Source organism: Equus caballus, chromosome 20, assembly GCF_041296265.1.
Source record: "Equus caballus isolate H_3958 breed thoroughbred chromosome 20, TB-T2T, whole genome shotgun sequence".
NCBI lineage: Eukaryota > Metazoa > Chordata > Mammalia > Perissodactyla > Equidae > Equus > Equus caballus.
The window spans coordinates 48,147,082-48,160,773 of NC_091703.1; the positions used below are offsets into that span (position 1 = coordinate 48,147,082).

Genomic DNA, 13,692 nt, shown 5'->3' on the forward strand with positions numbered 1-13,692 from the left:
TAACATAATAGTTTTTTTTTTAATCTTTTTTTTTTCTGCTTTTTCTCCCCAAATCCCCCTGGTACATAGTTGTATATCTTAGTTGCAGGTCCTTCCAGTTGTGGCATGTGGGACGCCGCCTCACCGTGGCCTGATGAGTGGTGCCATGTCTGCACCCAGGATGTGAACTGGCAAAACCTTGGGCTGCTGCAGCGGAACGCACGAACTTAACCACTTGGCCACGGGGCTGGACCCTCATATAGTAGTTTTATTGAGATATAATTCACATACTCTTCAGTTCACTCATTTAAAGTGTACAATTTTATGGAGTTGTGCCACCATCACTAATCAATTTGAGAATATTTTCATCACCCCCAAAGGAAACCTCATACCCATGGGCATTTACTCCTCGTTTCTCCTTAATACTTGCCCCAGGCAACTCCTAATATACTTTTCATCTCCGTAGGTTTGCCTATTCTAAGCATTTTGTCTAAATAGAATCGTCCAATAAATGATCTTTTGTGACTGCCTTCTTTCACTTAGCATAACGTTTCAAGGTTTATCCAAGTTGTAGCCTATTTGAGTACTTCATTCCTTTTAATTGCCAAATAATGTTCCCTTGTATGGATATACCACATTTATTTATCCATTTATCACCTGATGGATATTTGAGTTGTTTCCTCTTCTTGCTTCTTAGTGATAATGCTGCTGTGAACATTTGTGCACAAGTTTTAGCATGGACATATGTTTTCGTTTCTCTGGGGCATATACCTAGTAGTAGAATTGCTGGGTCATATGTTAACTCTTAAACTTTTGAAGAACTGACAGAATGTTTTCCCAGCAGCTGCACCATTTTACACCCCCACCAGCAGTGTCTAAAAGTTCCACTTTCTTTCTATCTTTCCCAACACTTGCCTATCTTTTTCATTATATCTATCTTAGTGGGTGTGAGGTGGTATCTCATGGTTTTGATTTGCTTTTCCCTGATGACTAAAGATGCTGAGCATCTTTTCGTGTTCTTCTTGGCCATTTTTATATCTTTGAAGAAATGTCTTTTCAGATCCTTTGCTCATTTTTTAATTGAGTTTGACTTTTTATTATTGAGTTGTTATAAAGAATATCTATTCTTTATATATTCTAGATGTAAATCCCCTTATCAGATATATGATTTGCAAATCTTTTCTCCCATTCCATGGGTTGTCTTTTCTCTTTCTTCATGATATCCTTTGAAACACAAAAGTTTTTTATTTTAAGTTCAGTTTCTTTCTTTTTTTGGTCACTCGTGCTTTTGGTGCTGTATCTAAGAAGACTTTTCTAACCCAAGGTCCTAAAGATTTACTTCTATATTTTCGTCTAAGAGTTTTATAGTTGTAGCTCCTAATTTTGGTCTGTGATCCATTTTGAGTTAATTTTTGTGTATGCAATGAGATGAGGGGTCCAAATTCATTCTTTTGCATGTGGATATCCAGTTGTCCTGGCACCATTTGTTGAAATGTCTTGGCACCCCTCTGTTCTTAGAGGCAACTCTGTTGGAAAAGTTGTAGACATACTGTGATATTCCATTTGTGGTAATTTATCAAAGGGCTTAGTTTTCAAAACAATACTTCATGGTGTGTGGATCTCAAGCGCAGCATTACAAAGAAGTTTTGGCATGTAGAACAAAGTTCATTCAAGCTTGTCTTTGTTCTTCCAAGATGACAGCCTGATTCATTACTTTGTTTATGCCCTTATTTTGAGTATAATATATATGAAAAGTATAAGGCCTTTGTCCTCTGATAAATGGCACATACATACATTTTTGTGGTATAGACCTAGTTATATTAGATATTCATTGAATGATTTTTTAAAAATGACCAAGGGGCTGGCCTGGTGGCCTAGTGGTTGGGTTTGCATGCTCTGCTCTGGTGGCCCAGGGTTTGCAGGTTCAGATCCCGGGTCCAGACCTACAGACTGCTCATCAAGCCATGCTGTGGCAGCATCCGTTATAGAAAATAGAGGAAGATTGGCACAGATGTTAGCTCAGGGACAATCTTCCTCAAGCAAAAACGAGGAAGATTGTCAACAGATGTTAACTCAGGGCTGATCTTCCTCAGCAAAAAATAAGTAAATAAGTAAAATTGCAGGCCCCTGGCCTCTACTCTAGACTGACTGAAGCAGAATTTCCTAGATGTAGAGACTAGACAGCTACACATTTACAAGCCCCCCTCAGTGATTCTTCTGTCTACTACGATGTAGTAGCTGATATGAAGATGGAGTTGACTAGGCTGGCAACTGCTGGTGTCCTCAGGACTTCTGTATGTGCCTGAGAGAATGGTGAGGCTGTGTTAAAGGATTCGGCAGCTAAGGAAAGGGAGAGATTTGGAGGTGCAAAGAATGCATTGTTTGACGCGTGTCAGACTTGACTTGCCAGCAGAATAGTTTGTGCAGTGGGATTGCTTGGGAATCTAGACTGGTTACCCAGGGAAGGAGCCAGGGCAGTAAATAAAGCATGGGTTTTTAAAAATAGATTTATGGGTATCTTTAAGATACTGTGCCACTTATTTGCTGTTTTAGTCTACTCTGTTACTGGAAACAAATAGGTGGTTATGAGGAAATAGCTGTACTCGGAGAGAAACCAGGGACCCTGCTCAGTGAAGCTTTCATGGAGACCTGTGTGCCCCCACACAGGTTCTTAGATGGCTGGAGCCCCGGGCAGCAGCCTGACCCCACTGTTGTCTGACTGAACCCAGCCACGACTGTCTGAGCGGGGAGATGATTGTGCCGAAACACTAGGTCAGGGGGCACCACAGACCGAATGAAAAGAGATGTACTGCTGTCTAGATTCTCGACAGCTGGAATTGGTAAGATGTGCTGGGGCTGCGTCTGTGCAAAGTATGTCTCTTGTACTAATCAGAATTGTTACTCTTTTCTTTGGAGAAGTGGTTTGATTTTGTTATTCGTACTGTTTTTGGTTTCTTGGATGATCCACGCACCCCATTCAGAAGGCATCCCATCTCAGGTTAGAATGATAGAGGCTTTCCAGACCCAGAGATCCTCACAAACAAGATTCTGTGCCTTTGGTCTTCAAAATTTTAAGTCCTTGGTTTTCCAAGAGTCACAGCTTCCATCAGTAAGTATTTGAGTGACAGCACGTCCACAGATCAACTAGGTAGTATGTTTGAAAGGAGGGAAGTCTCTGCCTTCAAGTAATTGCAGTCTAGTTGGGAGAAGGAAGAACACACAATACGTGACTCCTGGTCACAGTAGTTAGCTCGCTGCGGTTTGCACCTGGGACCTTTCGGTGCATACCGCTGTGGCCGTACCTCGGGGCTTGTTACTCTGAAATAACGAATTCACACACCACACTCTGACCAAAACCCCACGTCCTTGCAGCTTGCAAGGAAAGATACCTTTACAACACCAGTTCTTTAACTTCATCAAAACCTCCAGTCTGAAACCTCTTTACTTCTTGCATCTGTATCAGTTCCAGTTGAGGTTCTGCAGCCCAGATTTCAGCCGCTCTTCCAGTACCTTCAACTTGCTTAGTCACACTTCAGTTTCTGGCAGAATCAAAAGCCCAGGTAGGGTCAGCTGCCTGTTTCATTCATGGCTGAGCCAGGGCCACTGAATTGCTAGAGAAAACCAGTCAGCAGTGTCACTGTAGAAATTCATGGCATCCACTGTCAACACGGGCCACCAATCCTAATGTTTCCTTGTACTCTCTCCCATTCTCCACTGGTGGCCATTTCAGACATTGTGTTCCTCAAACCTGCAAACCGTTTAACACCCTGCTCCTCGGTGATTGACCTTAACTCTTGGGACACAAAGAGTGCAGCTCCCTTCACCTCCGGCCCTCAGACCTGTTAACTTACTCCTTTCTTCTCCTCCCCCGTTAAAATGGAAGAGGTGTACCCATGCACAGTGAATCATTCTGCATAAATCACATATCCTGCTTTCTTAGCAACCAAAGATAGAGCCTGAAGGTAGGGAGATTTATTAGGGGAATGCTGTTTTTGTGGTCAGTGGATTATTAAAAAAAGAATGAAAAATCAGCGAGCGCTCTGAGCCTGGGGTATTAGGTAGGATAGTTGTGTCTTTGAAACTAAAAGGAAAGTTTAAGAGAGATGCGGTGGTGAAATTCATTTCTGCAGCTGTTGGTTTTTTTGGAAGGTAAGCCCTTTGAGTTTTAGGCTGTTGCTAGTAGTATCCTGACAAGTCATTTTGTTGTGGGCGATGACTTTGTTATGGGTAATACTTGGCGTCCACGTCCCTGTAGGCTTTGTCTGTTTGTCAGCCTCATGTGAATGTTGGGCAGCCACAGATTGAGGTGGGACCTTTCTCTCAAATAGTATTTATTTTTTCCTCCCCTTTTTTATGCCAGTATTTTTCAGCAAGAACTGGTGATGAGCCAGTATGGTAAAATTTCCACCACCTATTTCTGTGGGTTAAAAGGAACTATAGGGTACCAGTCATTAAACTAGAAAAATAATCTCCCTCTCTAGGATCTCTGAGAGCTTGGCATTATTTCTGTTTTGTGCAAACGGATCACTTTTATTTCTTCATCTGTTCTTATTAAACTTTTAAATAATTGCTGCTGCTGCAGACAAGCAAGGCAGCCCAACAGGACTATTTATGTGGATATAAGAATGGTCTGCTTCCCCTTCGGAGCGTGAAGGATGGGGCAGGACATACAGCAAGAGGAAATTGGACAGATGGAGGCAATTTTTATTTTTTCCAATTTTAGCTTCATTTAGTTATTGATGCGGGATCGGTGAGCCGAGGAGTCGAAAGAAAGATTTCTTAGACTCTCAAGATCTGGCAGTAGAGCTCTTTTATTTAGAAAATAGTGTGGAATAGCATGGGGACAGGACCCATGGGCAGTCAGAGCTTCTGCTGCCGCCGCTTCTGCTGCCCCCGCTGGCATGGGGACAGAGCCCATGGGCAGGCAGAGCTGCTGCTGCTGCCCCCGCTGGCATGGGGACAGGACCCATGGGCAGGCAGAGCTGGTGCGTGGGGACAGGACCCACGGGCAGTCAGAGCTCCTGCTGCTGCTGCCAGTTGAGGGTGAGAGCTAAATTTAAGGCATAGGTATGTGAGTTATCTCTTTACAAGACAAAGAATATGTAAAAAAGTTAAAATGGTAGATAAGAATCAAACCGGATTGAGTAAATGGCAGAAGTCACCGCTTGAATTTCATCCTCGGCTAAAGACAAAGGAGGATTTGTGGGGGGGGAGGGTCAGTTACATGAGGTTGCCAGACAGTAACCAACTTAAGTTCTTGCCTCTGGCATTGACCAAGAGCCTCTAGAGATAAGACCATCCCCCCCTCTTCCTGGCACAGAGAGGGAGGCATCTTCACAGATAGAGGTTTCCCTTAGAAATGTAAATGTTTCCCAACAAAGGGGCAAACAAATTCCACTCCTTGGAGCCTGAATCTCATCTGTAGTTTTAAAACTAACCAGCCTAAAAATCCTCATCAGTTATCATTCCATAAATGACATTATTTAATTTTTAAGTTGATAGAGGTAAAGCTGGTATATAAAAAGTTTATAGTAAATGTCAGTTCTCTTCTCCCAATGGCTAAACTTTTGAAACCTAATCCAAATCAAATAACGTTAGTACTTATGAATTGTGCCTTTTATTTTAGGAACCCTGATTGCCGTCCTTCAGTACCTTCGGCATGAAGTTATTAGTAATACTTTTATTTTCTGGACTTATACTTGGCTGTAGAGGTAACTCTTCCTATAGTTTGCCACCCAAGTTACTGCTGGTGTCCTTTGATGGCTTCAGAGCTGACTATCTACAGAACTATGAATTTCCGCATCTCCAGAATTTTATCAAAGAAGGTGTCTTGGTAGAGCGTGTGAAAAATGTTTTTATCACAAAAACATTTCCAAACCACTACAGTATTGTGACAGGCTTGTATGAAGAAAGCCATGGCATTGTGGCTAATTCCATGTATGATGTAATTACAAAGAGACATTTTTCTGACTTGAATGACAAGGATCCTTTTTGGTGGAACGAGGCAGTGCCTATCTGGGTGACAAATCAGCTCCAAGGAAACAGGTCCAGTGCTGCTGCCATGTGGCCTGGCACCGATGTGCCCATTCACAACACCACACCTTCCTACTTTATGAATTATAGCTCCTCAGTGTCATTTGAGGAGAGACTAAACAATATTACTGTGTGGCTGAGCAATTCGAACCCACCAGTCACCTTTGCAACACTCTATTGGGAAGAACCAGACGCAAGTGGCCACAGATATGGACCTGAAGATAAAGAAAACATGCGCAGGGTGCTGAAAGGAATAGATGACCTCGTCGGTGACCTAGTCTACAAACTCAAGACGTTAGGATTGTGGGAAAATCTTAATGTGATCATTACAAGTGATCATGGGATGACCCAGTGTTCTCAGGACAGACTGATAAACTTGGATTCCTGCATCCGTCGTTCAGACTACACTGTGATAGATTGGACCCCAGTTGCTGCCGTACTTCCCAAAATAAGTAAGGAAACTTTTAGCTGAGGGATATTTGAATGGGGAATCGATTGAGGAGGGAGGGTTTTACAAAAGAACGAAGCTCTGGTTTTTAGTAGCTCAGGACCTTGTATGCTTACTCAGGGTTGGGTTTTCCCCCCTCATTTACAAGTTTTTAAGCAATTAGCTTGAAGTTTCAGTTCAGAGTGATTATTTTCTTGCTTTTTGAAATATTTCTTAATTATTCACACTAATGGAAAAAGGAAATTTTTATCCTTCAAAAACATGTTGGATTTTTGTGTGAGATACACCTTCTGTCTCCTGATCCTAGAATTAGCAGTAATATGTAATTAGTTTCTATTTACTTAGTAAGCTAGACATGAAAATTGTCCACTTTGTGTAAAAGTCCACCAGGGATAATCAAAATGAAAAAAGAGATAGGTGAATGCTTGAAGAGGTATGTCTGTCTGTGTATGTATCAGTCCCCACACTGTCACATAGTTATTGCTCTTTTTTTAAGAATTAAGTGATTTAATAAATATTGTTCAGGCTTTACATCGTTACTCCAGATAGAGATATTTTTTCCTTATCAGTCAACCGTGACTTTTCCCTTTGTTGTTTCATTTTTCTTCCAGATAGAACTGAGGTTTATAACACACTGAAAACCTGTCACCCTCACCTGAATGTTTATCTCAAAGAAGAGATTCCTGCGAGATTTCATTACCAACATAACGATCGAATTCCGCCTCTTATTTTGGTTGCTGATGAAGGCTGGACGATTGGGCGAAATAAATCATCATCAAAATGTAAGTATTTATTTAGGATATTTCTGTCATGCCCTAGAGCTAAATCACACATTGTGACATTGTTCTGTTAATAGGGCGCTTTGATTTAGAGATATTGACACAGTATAATTCAGTTTTCAACTAGATAATTCTCAGGTTTTCATTCCATTTTCAGGTTTTCACTGGATAGCAATTTGCAGTGGCCACAGTTTGCCCCTTGGATTAGAGGCTGGGGACCTGGAGAGTGAAGTGTAGGTTTCCTTTCTTACCAACACTGCAATCACTACCAGTGACTTTCAAGAGCGGTTCTCTTGATTTGTAGAAAAGAAGAGAGAAGTAAAGAAACAAAGAAAATAAAAGAAAGAGAAGTATAGAAACACAATAAAAGGGGAGAGAGTAGCTAGTTCAAATTCCTTTTTATTTTTGAGTGTTAAAAAAAGTTTGTCTAGGGGCCGGCCCAGTGGCGCAGTGGTTAAGTGCACACATTCCGCTTCAGTGGCCCAGGGTTTGCCGGATCGGATCCCGGGTGCGGACATGGCACCATTTGTCACGCCATGCTGTGGTGGGCGTCCCACATATAAAGTAGAGGAAGAAAGGCAGGGATGTTAGCTTAGGGCTGATCTCCCTCAAAAAAAAAAAAAAAGGTTTGTCTAAGTAACCCTAAGCCTTTCCCCGTTTTACATGAATGCTCCAGCTGTTTAGAACACTGGGCAAGGACCAGCAAGTGAACAAAGAAAAGTCTACCGAGTAGACAAAATAATTGCATCTCCTGCATACAGAGAGAGCTGTCTCTCCTAAGACTGAGGAGCTGCGTAGGGGAGAGTTACACGTCTTCCCGGAACTGAAGTTTATTTATCCATGTGTTAAATTCAGTTTGAATACTTTTTCTAAAAATCTGGTTTTGTAGTCTATTACAGGGATGAGAAAACTTTTTCTCTAAAAGGCCAGATAGTCAATATTTTAGGCTTCGTGGGCCAGCTGGACTCTGTCTAAGCTCCTCCGCTCTGCCTTGATGGTGTGGAAGCTGCCACAGGCAATATCAAAACACATGGACGTGGGGGCTTCCAGTGAGACTTTGCACAGAGACCGGTGGAGAGCTGAATCTGGCCGGGGCCTGTGGTCTGCAGATCCCCGATCTGTAGCAGTTCAGAAGCAGCAGGCAAGGAACAGATGAAGAGTTTATATTTTACTGATACTTATGCTATATGTTCCTTGTTGAAAACTTGGAAGATACTGAAAAGTTTAGAAAAGAGAACAAAAACTATCCATAATTTCTCAATACAGAGGTACAGACAAATGTTAATTGTGGGAATTTTCCCCCTTCTAATCTTTTTTTTCTGTTACATATACTTGCATATTTTTACTTTATTGAAATTATAATACCTGTATATAGTGTTATATTCTGCTTTTTATTATATTGGTCACTTGCATTATTTTTATTATGAAATATTTCAAACATGCAATTAAAGAGTAATATAACAAACATTGATAGACTCATCTCAGTCACCTGCACTTCGTATGAAAGTGGGAGCTTATTAAATGCAACTGGTGTGCCTTAAAAGGCGATATTTGTTAAAATAAGGCTACAAATTGAGAATCTGGTATTGGAGTTGTATCAGGGACCATCACCTTTTTCTGTGAGTCAGACTTTTACTGGAGTTACCGGTTGGAGTCATCTGGTTAGACTTCTTCACATTCAGTGCAAAAGTCCCTTCTGTAACATTCTCCCTTACCTGGCCCTCCAGCTACTGAGGCGTTCATCAACTGTTAGTAAACCAGTAGTATATTAGAGAATTCTGTTTCTTATCATGGGAGCAACAGACAGAGGTAAGGCTGCGGGTTGGCTTCTCCGTTCACTGGTTTGACTCCCTTCCGCTCTCCCAGTTATTCAGGACCCTCAGCCCGACCACTCTTTTTATCACTGGCGCTGTTTGCAGTGGGCTTTTGCAAACAGTGCTGGAGATTGACAGGTGAAATAAGTGGGGCTAGGACGGAAAGATAAATACGTTAGGTTGAGAAATATTTTTAAAGCTTGAGCCCATGACCAATTGGGAAAAGCGGTATGTGTGTGAAATAGGGGAGGTGCTTGAGTTGAAGAAAATAGAAAATTTTATTCCTGCTCCTGTCTGGTGTAACTAATCAGAATTTAAGTGCATGAGAATTACACTGGCAAGAATCTAGTCTATTTACAATGAAAGAGAGTTATTTTGTAATAGAAAGAGTGATCTTGTTTACTAACAACGTTTTGTTCTTTTTCAGTAGGTGACCACGGCTATGATAATTCTTTGCCTAGTATGCATCCGTTTCTAGCTGCCCACGGCCCTGCATTTCACAAGGGCTACAAACACAGCACGATTAACATTGTGGACATTTATCCAATGATGTGCCACATCCTGGGATTAAAACCACATCCCAATAACGGAACCTTTGGTCATACTAAGTGCCTGTTAGTGGACCAGTGGTGCATTAACCTCCCAGAAGCCATTGGAATTGTTATTGGTGCGCTCTTGGTCTTAACCATGCTGACAGGCCTCATAATCATCATGCAGAAAAGATACTCTGTACCCCATCCATTTTCCCGACTTCAGCTACAAGAAGATGATGATGACCCTTTAATTGGGTAATGTGCAGGGGTTTATACAAAGTGTCTTTGGTTAGTCACAAAACGAAGGATACACCCAAGGAATGGTGGTGTAACTACGAAGAAGTCTACTGTGGAAGACAAAGAACTTAGACGGAGCCTGCTAAAGTTATTTTGTTTCGTTTTTCCTTGTGTTTTGTTTTGGTGCATTAGCTAATACAAAAGACTCTGATCATAGTAAAAATTGCTAGTAAGTCATTAGTTAACACCAACTATCTCTCTAACTAGAAACATCTTTTTAAGAAAAATTCTGCCTCTGCCTTTTTTTTTGCAATGAAGATTTGACACATCTTTAGATAAAATATACCAAAATTTAGTAGGCATGCTTTTCTAATAAATTTTTATATTTGTAAATGAAACAACCGAAATCTTTATGCAACTAGTGGATTCTGTGTATCAGGGAGGAAAAGTTTCCTATATTTTTATATTTGTCTTTAATAGAGTTTGTATCCCAAGTAAACCCTGGAGGTAGGAAATTCTCTGTGATGGTTAATAGAACTGGTTAACCAGGCTGAAAAGATCTAGTATGGGAAGAAATTATTTTAAGAAAAGCTATTATAAAAAAACAAATGACGACCATGTGATACAGAGCCTGAGTCTTCACTGCTGTGTCTTTGTTAAGACCCTTTAGCTGTTGAAGACTCTAAAGTTTTATGTCTTGAAGATTATTGCTAATAATTAAGAAAATAGAGAAGAGTACTTTTCTCTGTTTGTGCTTAATGCCTTTGTGTAAGTTATTTAGTTGTGTGTGTGTGTGTGTGTGTGTGTGTGTGTGTGTACAGACTTTATGTGACTTAGAGGAGGTCAGGTGGCTTGGACTGTAGGCAGGTGTCCACATTCCCACTGAACACAGTTCTCAGGAAAGGTTGTATTTGCACTTCGTATTTGTTTACTTTCTTCTGACTCACAAGGTAAAATCATACTTTTAAAAAATGCAGTAATTTTTGTTACCTTTTTAACTTTCTCATGTTGTTTATTGTAACCAGAGATATCCAGGTGCTCCAGAAAAATTGATGACCTGGATACAAACCTGGTATCGATTGGGTCAGAAGGAGGAAGAGAGATTTTTATATTTATTTTTTGGACTTTTATGTGTTACAGGCAACACTTGAGTAGTTAAAGCTCCTGGAGTAGTTAAAGCTACAATGGAATTTGGTATCTTTTGATCTTTTACATTATTCATGTGGTAGTCGGTGGAATAAACTCTTAGCACTCTGTTAACGTTCACTAGCCTGAGTGCTGCCTCTGCCTTTCTCTCCAGTATTTGGTTCCTAGAAATAATCCCCCTGCTCATGTTGTTTTTAACATACTTGTTCAGAGCCAAGGGTTTGTGGTAAAGAACTGTCATCCTACCTTTGCCAAGTGGTCCCTTCTAATAATCAAACTGAATGTGATGAACCTGAGTCGAGGCAGACTAGATTGTATCTATCAGAGGGAAAATTGGGCTCAAGAAGCATTCATCAGGACCTGAGGCAAGCAATTAATAGTGTGACCTTTAAAGTGTTGACAATATAAAATAAAGTAGGTAACTGTTTCGCAGATACAAAATAATCTACAGTACATATGCAGCCCCCTTAAAATGTTGTTTGTCCGTGAGAGTAAAGAACAGCGATGCCAGTCATCAGACATGTCAGTCATGCTAAATACTGCTGATTTCCTGACCCTGGTGTTTAGTGCCTATTGTATTTGGGGTTCTTGAGAAGCATTTCCACACCCTGTGTTAGTAGTCCATGCTGTTGGTCATAAGTTGGCTGTATTAAGAACAGCATAGTGAATAAATGAAATCAACCAATAGGACTAATGTTGCTTTTTGACAGATTTTATTTCTGATTGTTTTTCCTCACATAAAAATTATCCCAAAGGTTAATAGTTGATCTGAATGAAACAATGGAAAATTTCTTTCTACTTAAATTTCCATTGAAAAAGAAAGACAAAGAATAGACTAGTCCTGTTTAAAGCAGTGGACATTTCTCTGAAGTGTCTAAAATAGTAGCAGGATATTTCATATTAGTTGAGTAGAGCTTGATCCGTGAGTGGTGTTGAGTTTTAGTGATTGCATTAGCTTGATTGGTGGTTGTGAGTTTCAGAAATCTGTCTGTGGCATCCAGCCTGTGGGTGGATTTTGTCTAGCATGGGATAGGAAGGGAAGCCTGGTGAAAAGACATTTACCTGTTTGTCTTGTGTTTCATTCCATTCTCAAAATATTAACTCTAATTAAAATTGTAAAATTTTAATATATATGTTGATGGGACAAGAAAAGTATTTATTTAATCAAAGATGTTTATATATTGAATTTTATGTTAATTCATTTGTATCTTTAAAACATTATCACTGTACAGCCAATGACTCCTCTAGTGCACTGAGAAAATCTTTTAGTGAAGCCAGTGTTTTACATTAAGGTTGTGGTGTTTTGTTAAATAATTGACTAGTATGTATGCTGCTGTTTTCTGGGTGGCAGAAAGTGTTTGGTTCCAGAAACGTTTAACTGTTTATGGCACCAGTACTCAAAGGTAACAGGAGAACTTTTTATTAAGTGTTTTTGTAAATTCAGTGAGTGAATTCAGAAGAAGTGTTTACTTACAGGGATAGTCATTTCTGCTGCTGTTACTACTGTGCAAGTTCTGCTGGTAAACGGCAATAGAATAAAGTTAGTTCAATGCTCTGTACTATAGGCTTTGTAGTATTGTTCCGTGAAGCTTGGGATAAGAATTTAAGGATACATTTTTGTAACATTAAAGGAGTAAAAATGCCCGTGCGTTTTTTCTTGGGTGTCTCCCTCTCTTGCCCATATCTGGTAAGCTTTAAGGATGATTGCATTTAATTCCTTTGATCTGGAGGGTTTTACTTCATTGTGAATACATAAAGCGACAAATGAAGGACAAAGATGAGATGGAAGTGTGTATTTATTGTCAATTCTTTAAATAGTGTATAAATAAAATGACATGAGTGTGCTTTAAAGACATTTGTATGTAGTGCCTTAAGTTGAATGTATTTTGACCATACTGTTTGAATTCATAGTTAACAACTTTGCTTATGATTAAAAAATTTTATGTGAGTAAAATCTACCAAAACGTTTTTACTGTAACTACTAAATATACAATGCCATGTCATTGATGATTTTTTAATTTGTCACCTTCTTGCAAAGTATACACATTGTCATGTTGACATGATTTAGTAATATTGCAAAAATCTATATGAGTATTCATTACAGATTTTTTTTAAACCAGGATTAAGTGTATAATATATAACCAAATTTTTAAGACGCTGTATAAATATACACTCCAGCATAAGGATATCACTAGAAAGAAAGCCAAGATAAATTTTGTAGAGCTTCCAGAACTATAATTTATTGGCATGCAGCAGACAGGAAGAAGTTTGAAAAAGCTGATTACAAAACACTAGGGGTCAGGGGCGGTTATAGTATTTAAACTTTGTTTTGCACATAGCCGTAAGTATTTAATGTCTTGTCCAGTATAGATTCAACGAAAGTTCCTCTAGTAGAGCAGTGATTCATTCACTTCCTACTTTTACATTCAGTGAACACTGCTAGGAACTGTGGGACAACAAAAGAATAAAAAGCACTTTACTCTGGAAAAGAGTTCTGTAGCATTTCAAAAGTGGCAAAACTTAATACCAACAAATGACTTCTGTCTGCTCATGGTTTATCTCTTGCTGCTGAGATCCTGGGATCCAGAACCATTTTCCAGGCCCTGTGCTTGCTTAAGTTTGGATGCCAGATTCACCACTTTCCCCCACCCCCAGCCTCCCTGGTACCTGTGCTTGGGTATCATTACAGTGCACCCCCGCACCCCCAACACACACAGCCACCG

General features: G+C 40.0%; 1 protein-coding gene across 16 annotated transcripts in view; it reads left to right on the plus strand.

Annotated features, from left to right (window-relative positions):
- ENPP4 (ectonucleotide pyrophosphatase/phosphodiesterase 4) overlaps positions 1-12,923 on the plus strand; it is a 15,660-nt gene extending 2,737 nt beyond the window's left edge. For 6 of the 16 annotated variants that reach the window (XM_001502589.5, XM_070245612.1, XM_070245620.1 and 3 more), the window contains 3 exons: positions 5,606-6,464; positions 7,072-7,242; positions 9,481-12,923. In XM_001502589.5, the coding sequence (XP_001502639.1) occupies positions 5,639-6,464; positions 7,072-7,242; positions 9,481-9,845 (1,362 nt within the window). In that variant the 5' untranslated portion in view covers positions 5,606-5,638 and the 3' untranslated portion in view covers positions 9,846-12,923. Of the gene's footprint in view, positions 1-2,646; positions 2,820-2,960; positions 3,089-5,605; positions 6,465-7,071; positions 7,243-9,480 lie in introns of all 16 variants that reach the window. The other 10 variants (XM_014734470.3, XM_070245623.1, XM_070245625.1 and 7 more) reach the window with 4 other exon arrangements.
- Positions 12,924-13,692: the final 769 nt, after the last annotated feature.